The 10149-nt window shown below is 39.6% G+C and overlaps 1 protein-coding gene across 1 annotated transcript in view; it reads right to left on the reverse strand.

The window, feature by feature from the left end:
• ADAM28 (ADAM metallopeptidase domain 28) overlaps positions 1-10149 on the reverse strand; it is a 140763-nt gene that overhangs the window by 82631 nt on the left and 47983 nt on the right. The window contains exon 2 of the mRNA XM_044659258.1: positions 1037-1149. Coding sequence (XP_044515193.1) covers positions 1037-1149 — 113 coding nt within the window. The remainder of the gene's footprint in view (positions 1-1036; positions 1150-10149) is intronic.

Raw genomic sequence — 10149 nt, forward strand, 5'->3', positions numbered from 1 at the left:
GGGGTCAGGCCTCCTGGTAGTTCCCGGTCTGCCCCTCTGCCCGAGGTTCCTTCAGCAGTCTTTGGGGCTGCTTCCACAGCCAAGCTCAGGTCTGCACTGGGTCCTCACTGGAGGTCCAAGCCTGGGCTGGAGATCGTTATCCAAGCCTAGGGCACTGCCTTTGCCTGTGCTGCTGCTCTTAGGGCTTGCTTTCACCCCCGCAGAAGGTAGTGAAAGTCCGTGGGCTGGAGATCTTTATTCACACCTGAGACAATGCCTTCAGTGCTTGGGAAAGGCCGAGTTTTAGGGGCCTTTGTCCCAGCCGGAGGCTGTGCCTTCACCCACGTGGGCGCTCAGGGAGAGTCCCAGCCACCTGGGGTCCCTTGTCTTGCAGTGCACTGGTACGGGCTCAGGGGCTGCCAGTGATTATCTGGTTGCCCCAGTCCTGTTTACCCGCTTGTGCGGTGTGGGGGGTGGGGGAGGGGCTTCTTCCTCTCGTGTTTTAGTGTGAACTGTTTCACCCCTTTAAAGTGTGGAAATGCGCCCTGTTGTGGGGTTCCTTCGTTCCTCTGGACTCGTTTTTATTTCCCCTTGAGGGGTTCTGTGTGGTTCGGTCAGGAGAGATCGAGCAGCTGCTCCTTACTCTGCCGCCATCTTAACCGGAAGTCTCCAACATATACTTCTTAAAGTTTTATTTTTCTTGGGGCTTTCAACTACATAACTAATATGGAAATATGTTTTGTATGATTGCACAAGTATGTCCTATATCAAATGTTATGTCCTCTCAATGAGGGAGAATGGGAAGAATCCCGCTCGAAATGGAGGGAGAATGGGAAGAAAAAAATTAAAAAAATAATTTTTAAAATAGCCTTTATTGAGTGACTACTGTGTTCCAGATATTGTGATAAATACCAAAGATACAAAGAAAGGTCAAAAATATTCCCTGCTCTTGAGGAGTCTGTAATTGATTTGAACTGTCTGAGCTAAAAATTTTAAATCAAATATATTTTAAAAATATAATTAGTGAAATTCTCCATTAGTCTAGCAAATGTCATACCTGCTTTATGGGTCCCTGGTGTTCCTCTACATCTCTCTTATGTAGAACATGTCGTTTCCGTGGATAAATTACATCAAATATCTTTTTCCCAGAGGATTCATCAAAAGCTCTTACTAGGAAAAATAAGAAGGAAGACTTATTGAAGCAGCATTGGGATGCAAAGTGCTTTGTGTAGTCATTTATATTTGATCCTTTCAATGACCCTGTGGAGAAGGAAGGTACCATCAATGGAATTACACTACTACATTTTACTAATGAGGAAACTATGCTCTGAATATAGTAGGAGATTTTGCCTAGGGGCTCACATGGTTATCAAGTGTTGGATTTAATGTTCTAAGCCAGGTCTCATCTAATTCCATCCCCAGGGAGATTTCAAATCAAAAGAATTCAACAAACTTTTATTAAGTGAAAACATTGTGTCACTTCCTGAAAGACACAGAGATGAAAATGAAACAACCCCTCTCCTCAGTGAAATTATTATTTGATTAAGGCAAAGTACTATGTATAGAGAGAAGTAAATACAAAGCAAGTACAGACTGGCAATGGAACAATACAACAGACTTGCACAGGTGATGATTATTTTCCCAGGATGGTAATAAGTCAAAGGTGTTACCCAGAAAGTACAAGTTATAGACTTTATTCTTAGTAGGTGAAAGTCAGTGTAAGAAGATCAAATACAAAAGAAAAGCAATTGGGAGACATAGTGGACAAACTTAGAGTCAGGAAGATTTGAATTCAAATCCTGATTCAGATACACCTTGTGACTTTGGGCAAGTTATAACTTCTCTGTATTTCAATTTGCTCAGCTTTAAAGTGGCAATAATCATAGCACCTACTTCAAAGGGTTGTTCCATGTTTCTGTTTGGTCATTTCAGTTCTGTCACATTTTTTGTGACACCATTTGGGGTTTGTCTTGGCAAAGATACTGGAATGCTTTGCTATTTCCTTTCCCATATCATTTTACAGATGAGAAAACTGAAGCAATCAGGGTTAAGTGACTTGTCCATGACCATTTAGCTAGTGCCTGACTGATCCTGTCAATTTGTGACTGAGTAATCCTAGTAAATTTGAACCCAGGTCTCCCTGACTCTAAGCTTGGAACTCTATCCCTGTACTATCTAGCTACCTTTCACAAAGTTATAATGGAGATGGAATGAAAACCTATTCAAATTGCATTGCAGACCTTTAAAGTGCTATGGAAATTCTCATATTGTTATATCAGAGATGATGACAATAAAGATAAAGACACATAAGTTCAGACTCATATTTCATTCTTCCTGTGATGCCCTAATTTTTATTAAATAGAGCAGAGGAGACAGAGCTAAGAAAGAGGGATAGAGATTAGCCTGATATATAGTAATATATAATAACAACAATTATACAATATATAATAATACATATTATAATAATATATATAATTATGTAATAACAAAATCATAAATAAACAGCACCCCTCAATGTTAGCATAATCTTTATCTCAGTTAAGCCATCTCTTGAGTGCTAAATTTGTGAGAAACAACAGTTTTCATTAGAGATGGAATGGCCTGAAAGGATATGGTCCCCATTCAAGTTTGGCCTCTGACACACATTTTGCTCTCTGATCGTGGGCAACTCTCTGAACCTCTCAGTGTCCAAGGCAATTCTACAAGACTCTAAGTGGCAGGCCAGGTGCCAATATTCATTGGTAGAGTCAATTTCTTCCTGGAGGAGTCCTCACTATGGAGATGAAATCCATAGGTCTGCAAGAGCACATGAAAAAATGCCATAGAAAGTGTCATTTTTTTCTGGGACTGTAAAGACAAAAACAAACAAAGAAAGGGAACCTATTCCAAGGAGCTCATAAAGGATATAACATATCAAAACCAAGGGAAATATTGATATTCAAAGTAATTATGGGATGGGGGAAAATAATAATGCAGAAAGGGCTCAGGAAGGGTTTTCTTTTGGAGGTGGCATCTAATTGAGCCTTAAAAAACTAGAAGAGATTTGTTTTGTTCTGTTCCCAAAAGTGAGGTTGAGAACACAGAGTGTTGTAGTCCCATGAGACATGTAGTCATGTAGTCTTAGTTAAGGTGATTAGGTGGGCAATGGAATATCGCCCTTGAGAAACAGCAAATGGTCCAGTGTGACTAGAAGGCAGAACTGATGAGAGGGAATGTTGTAAAAACAATGAGGAAAAGTAGAACAGAGAAACACAATGAGGGCTTTTTAGTGTCAGAGAAAAGAGCTTTCATTTTACTCAAGAGGAAAAATGGAACGATAGAAACTTTTGATCATTGGAGTAATAGAGCCAGGTCAATATTTCAGTCAAGTCAGTTCCAAATGTCTCCTTCTTACAGAGTTTCTAACTAGTTGAGAGGCACTTGAACACTGTAAGCTATTGGATGAAGAGGGGAAATGCCAACATTTTGGGGTCAGGGACATTGGATCTTATAGCTGGCTCTGTCACTCAGGAGCTATAAATTGCCTTGTGTAAATCATTTTGTCATGATATAACAGCAAAAGCTCAGGAATGGCATGTAGAGACCTGGGTCTAAATTATGTTTCAGCTACTTACTAGGCTTAAGAGGTTTGAGTCAGTCAGTGAACAAGCATTTATTAAGCACCTACTGTGTGCCAGCCATTGTTCTTACCACTGGAGGTACAAAGAAAGACAAAAGCAATTCCTGTCCTCAAAGAGCTCATATATTACTGAGAAAGAATATTGTAAGTAACTAGATACATATAAAATGGATACCTCTCAGAGGGGAAAATGCCAACAACTTGGGAAGGAATGGAAATGGAGAGTGAGGACTAGAAATTGCCTCCTATACAAAGTGAGATTTGAGCTAGTTTTTAAATGAAGAGGAATAAACTAAGAAGCAGAGGTAGGGGATAGAGAATTCCAGGCAGAAGGAAGGACCAATACAAAAAAAAAAAAAAAAGAACAATGGGAAAGGAAGTCTCATGCATGAGGCTTAGTATGTAGGCCAATAGAGCTGAATCATGGAACTGGGAAAGGATAAAATGCACCAAAAAAAAAAAAAAAAAGGAGGGGGCAGCTGGATGGCTCAGTGGTTTGAGAGCCAGGCCTATAGGCAGGAGGTCCTAGTTTCAAATCTGAACTCAGACACTTCCTATCTCTGTGACTCTGGGCAAGTCACTTAACCCCCATTGCCTAGCCCTTTCCACTACATACTATCAGCTCCAAGACAGAAGGTAAGGGTTTTAAAAAAAATGGAGAAGGTCAGCTTCCCATGGGAGTCTCAATTTCCTTATTCATTAAGTGAAGAGATCAATCTAGATCAGTGATGGCGATCCTTTTAAAGATCAAGTGCCCAAAATGCAAACTTCATGCCACATATGAGTCACCCACTTACCCCAGACAGGTGATATAAAAAATGTCTTCTAGTGTTCCTGGAGAGGGGGAAGGGAGCAGCACCCTCTGGCATACATGCCATAGATGATCTTGAAAGTCCCTTCTTCCTCTCAATCCTAAAACTTCCTTGGGCCTCAAGTTTCCTCTTTTGAAATGATAGAGTACTGGACAAATTGATCTCTAAGGACTTCTTCCACTTTCACATTTTATTATAATTTTTATCTTCCATATATAAACTTAATCTTCCTTTCCTTTCCCACCTCCCTTCCCCTTCTTTTCTCTTCCCTTTAAATGTATAATTTCAACATCCTATGTGTAGACAGAATGGGAAGAAAATAATAGCAAATATACAGATTCATGTTCTATGTACAGAGAACCTATAAAAGATGGAGCGTGAAAATCATCTTAATTTTGAAAACCAAAGACAAATGGAACAAAAGTTAGGGAGCTTTCATGAAGCTAGATGTCTCAGTGGATAGTGCACAAGACCTAAAGATGAAAGAATCTGGGTTCAAATCTGTTCTCAGACATTTTCTTGCTGTATAATAATGGGCAAGTCACTTAACCCCCATTACCTAGCCCTTACTGTTCTGCCTTGGAGCCTACACTCTGAATCATTTCTAAGACAGAAGGTAAGGTTTTAAAATGCACACACACATGAATATATTATATATGTATACTTACATACACACACATATGCATATATGCCTATATGTACACACATTATATATACTAAAACAGAACAAGTAGAGATATAAAAATATCTATGATGAGAATAAATGTTTATGAGCCAGTAGCAGATAGAGAGAGGAAGTGATCTTCCTATCCATGCTACACATGGTGAGAGTTGATCTGAAATTCTCCTACAAAGGAAAAGGAAACTCCCTTAATGATGTTTCAGGCAGAAAAAGCTAGCCCTACCATGCAGGTATGCCCCCATTTTCATTAAACTAGAGATATACAAATTATCAGAGATCTAGACCTGAGAAATGAATCTAAACTACCCTCCTCATTTTATAAATGAGGTTGTTGGGGCTGAAGAAGTTTAACTGGAACATCCCAAGTCACCAAGGTGGGAATGGTTGGAGGTGGGATTTGAACCAGTGCTCCTTCTACTTCATGACCTTGTCTTCCTAACATTGCCTTCCAGAGAGTTAACAAAACAAATCATTAGGCCTACTAGCAAAGGGGAAGAGATTTAGGTGACTATGGAGACCAGCAACCTAATTACCCAGACTCTCTCACTTGAATATATAGATTTGAATAAGACTTTGTAAAACTGGGGATTGGTAATGAATAAGAAGCATATTTTCTAGGACATTGTGAACCATCTTTGCAACTGAAATGCAGCCAGCCAAGTTAATGAGATTTTCTGATTGTGGGAAGTTCAGCAAATGTTTCCTTCATGGTAGATTTCTAGTAACTAGCCTTTTTTTTCAGATCTAATGCCTAAAACTCCTATGTGGTTACTTATGGCCACCACCAGAGATATTAGTGATTAGAGGGTAACAGTATAATGAGGAATGATGCTTGGTTGGTTGGTGTCCATCTTCCTTGAAGAAGAACACAAGGACATCACTGGTGATATCTTTTCATTCATGTATAGATTGGATTGGAATGAGGCAGAGTGGCACAAAGTCATCAACTTCACTCTCTCTTCCAGAGCCATTGAAGTCTACTGACAAGACAAAAGCCAGGATGACTGCTGATGGCTCAAGATGCAATTTATGACCTTGGTGTCTTCATCATATGACAAATATTGATTGATTTTAAAACCCTCCAGAGCACCAGATTCTACCACTTTCAAAGCTATTGGAATAAATTGTTCTCATCTATCCCTTCTGCTGGGGGAAATCTTCATGTCCCTGGGGTAGATACTCCCTTAACTCACTGACATGTCTGAGACCTTTTCCTTCCCCTTAACCTGGTTTTGCCTGCCTGCCAAAACAGTTTACTGAAGGGTAGCCAGTGCAGTTGCTACAGCTTCTTAGAGCACAGGTGAGAGCTGGGTGGCAGGTAAACACTGAAGGAGGAAAGAAGCCCTGAAAAGGGCTCAGTAAATCCTCACACCAAGAGAACTAACCTTCCCTGAACACATCATACATGGGAAATAGACCACATCTGAAATCACAGAATCATCAATTTAGACAAATGAAGTCATCAAATCCAACCAACTCATTTTACAGATGAGGAAAGTGAAGCCCAGAGTGATTTACTCGCTCAAGGCCAAATAGCTGAGAAGTACTTGAGACAAGATTAAAACACAGATCTTTTTTTACACCAAATCCAGGGATCTAAACACTCTATTACACTACTTCTTTTTTTTTTTAAACCCTTAACTTCTGTGTATTAGTTCTTTGGTGGAAGAGTGGTAAGGGTAGGCAATGGGGGTGAAGTGACTTGCCCAGGGTCACACAGCTGGGAAGTGGCTGAGGCCAGATTTGAACCTAGGACCTCCCATCTCTAGGCCTGGCTCTCAATCCACTGAGCTACCCAGCTGCCCCCTACACTACTTCTTAAACTGGATGGCCCAAGTTCAGTTCTCAGGTCCTCCATGTTTTGGTCGGGTGATCTTGGGCAAGTCATTAACTTATTTGACCCTCAGTTTCTTCATTTATAAAATGAGGGTGTAAAACTAAGTAGCTTCTGATGTCTGAGTGTCCTTCAAGCACTAGATCTTTGAAGCTTTGATCGGGAGGTTTGCGAAACTCTTTACATTTATTATCACAATCAAGACTCACAAGACTCCTGTGATAGAGGGATAACTGGAGTTGTTATTGTCCCCACTTTATGGATGAGGAAACTGAGAATTCAATGACTTGTTCAAAGTTATACAACTTGCAACTATCAGAGGTACTGTGTGAATCCTCTTTTCTTATTAACCGAATCTAGTGTCTTTCCTCCAGAACCCATACTCATTGAATTGGTCAAAATCAAAAAAAGAAGTCACTAATAAAGGAATCTTATAAACTTAGAGCTTGCAGATTTGCAAAATGTTTGAGACAAATTATCTCAACCAATCCTCTCTAAGAGGGAGAAATCATCATTATCCCCCTCTGTCAAAAGGGGAAGTTGAGGTTCAGAGAAATTTGGTGATACTCAGGATCACATAACTTATCATCTAAGAGGCAGGATTGAAACCAACATCTTCCTGACTCCAGGTCCAACACTATTCTCTAGGTCAAGTACAATAGGACAAAGGAATCTGTTCTTCTAACCTACCATTTTGCTCTGGGATTGGCAGGTTGGGGAAACCACTAATGTTATTACTAAACAGGATTTTCTACCAACACTCTATATTAAATTTCCCTCCAAAGACATTCAACTTTTAGATCAGAGGAAGATATCAAGAAGAAAGGGCTCTAGACTTGGAACAATTAGTATCAATTTCCAGCAGCTCTCCACACCCTTAAATATCGTTTAGCTCCTGACTCCTTATGCTAGATGACAGTTTAGCTTCTTCCCAGCTGAATACGTCCAGGTTAATTATTTTGAAGCAAGCAGAACAAACAGTAACTGCCATCCTGGGATTATACAAATCCAGTGTGTAACATAAGACTTGTCCCCTAATTCATTTTAATTCTTGCTTTCTCATCTTCCAGAATTTCCCACAGACCGTATATGTTTGCTGGGTGTGTGTTAGAGAAAGTGAAGCAGAGAGGCCAGTTGAATGAAACATTAGGCAGTGGGCTTCCATTGGTGTTTTTAATTGCAATGATAGTAACTCATTATTTCATCACTGCAGGGAACTCCCTGGTGTGGAAATTTCCCCCACTGATCCAGATCAGTAGCTTTTCCATAATCTCTAGTCTTAAGGGGTTTCTCAGGTTGTTGGGACTTGAAGACACTTGTTCATAGTCATACAACTTTATTGATGTTAGTGACTTGAACTCAGGACTTTCTGTGTCTAAGATCATCTTAGTCATCATTAACCATAGTTGACATTCTACTGCTTAAAAAATATTTGGGGTTCATTTCAAGTTTAAAGTTATTTTCTAGGCTGAAATTCCCACAAACATTTAGGTTTCATGGATAAAATATATCCACATTTGCACAGGAGAGGCAGGGTTATTCAGACAAAAGGAGCCTTCACTTTGGTGTCAAACAAGCTGAGTCTAAAATTAGACCTCCTCCTTTCCTGTTGTGTAACACAGGGGTAATCCCATCAACTAGTTGGACCTGTTTTCTTCTGTGTAAAATGATGAGTTTGGATCAGATATCCACTAAAGTCTTTTCCTCTCCTGAAATTATGAACTATGACTCTGTGACCTTATATCAAAGTTCAGAATTAATCTGCTCCATTTTGCTCATATTATTTTTGAGTCACTTCAGTCATGTCCAACTATTCCTGACCTCATTTGGGATTTTCTTGGCAAAGAAAATGGATTGGCTTTCTATTTCTTTCTTCAGTTTATTTGACAGATGAGAAAACTGAGGCAAATAAGATTAAGTGACTTGCCCAGGATCACACAGCTAGTAAGGATCAGAGACCAGATTTGAGCTCAGAAAGATGAGTCTTCTGGACTCCAGGCTGGGGAGTCACCCCATGTGCTCCATTTACGTTGAGATTTATATCTATCCAAATTCTTGAGTTGAGGAGCTGGAGAAGAGGAAAAGAACCCTTTCCTCAGGAGAGTATAAGCTCTTCCAAGCCAGTGACTCCTCTGATTTCGTATTGTATCCTCTTCTCTTCTTTGATAGTCATGATCCTGTACAGGTCTTCAATTCCATCATACTCAAGCTATCAAAATAATCTGTGAGTTTGGATTCCTGCCTCATGTCTATCCTGACTCCGATCTGTTCTCTAGTCAGCTGCCAAAGTGATTTCTAAAGGGTAGGTCCGAACATGTTACCCCTTTAGTCAGTAGACTTGAGTTGTTCCTTATCACTTCCAAAATGAAATTTAAAACTTTTTTTTTATTTGATGCTCAAAGTTTCATGCATAACCCAGACCCTATCACACTATATTTCTAGTCTTCTTTATTCTTATACTCCATCCTCCTACATACTCTTTAATCAAGTGACACTGACCTCTTTACTGTTCCTCTGCATCTACTGACTCCATGCTGTCCTCCATGCTTAGAATGGTCTCCCTCCTCAATTCCATCTTCCCACTTCTCTGGCTTTCTTCAGTTCTCAGCTAAAATCCCACCCTCTACAGGAGGAAGATTTCCTCAATCCCTCTCAATTCTAAAGCCTTTCCTCTGTTGATTATTTCCTTTATATCCTCTACAGAATTTATTTCTACAACCTTGTTTACTTGTTGTCTTCCCCATTAAATGTAAGTTCCTTCTCTTTGTCTCTCCAGTCCTTAGAAAATTGCTGGCTTAGGGTGGGCATTTAACAAATAAGTATTGACTACCTGAGTTAATAGGCAGAAAAAGTAGATATTTTACATTCTCTGCCTCCTTCAATTGCTCTTGTAACTTACTACCTTTGGAAGTAAGTAAAGATTTTCTAGTTTTACACTGAGAAGAATCAAGCAATATATGCCATTTGTTTATACTGTAAATATATATATATATATATATATTTTTTTACATTCCATATTCCCTCTGGGGCGCAGGATAAATAGAGCCCTGGTGTCTAACCCCATAGCTGTGACCCATGGCAAGGCATTCCATCTCTTGGAGTCTCAGATTCTTCCTTGGAAAAATTATTATATGCTTTATCAACCTGAAACTGCTATGTCATTGGAAGCCATTATTAGTTAGCTTATTTGTTTTTGTGATCAGATGAAATCATGCAATCCATA

The sequence above is a fragment of the Gracilinanus agilis genome, chromosome 2 (genome assembly GCF_016433145.1).
Source record: "Gracilinanus agilis isolate LMUSP501 chromosome 2, AgileGrace, whole genome shotgun sequence".
In the NCBI taxonomy this organism is placed as follows: Eukaryota; Metazoa; Chordata; class Mammalia; order Didelphimorphia; family Didelphidae; genus Gracilinanus; species Gracilinanus agilis.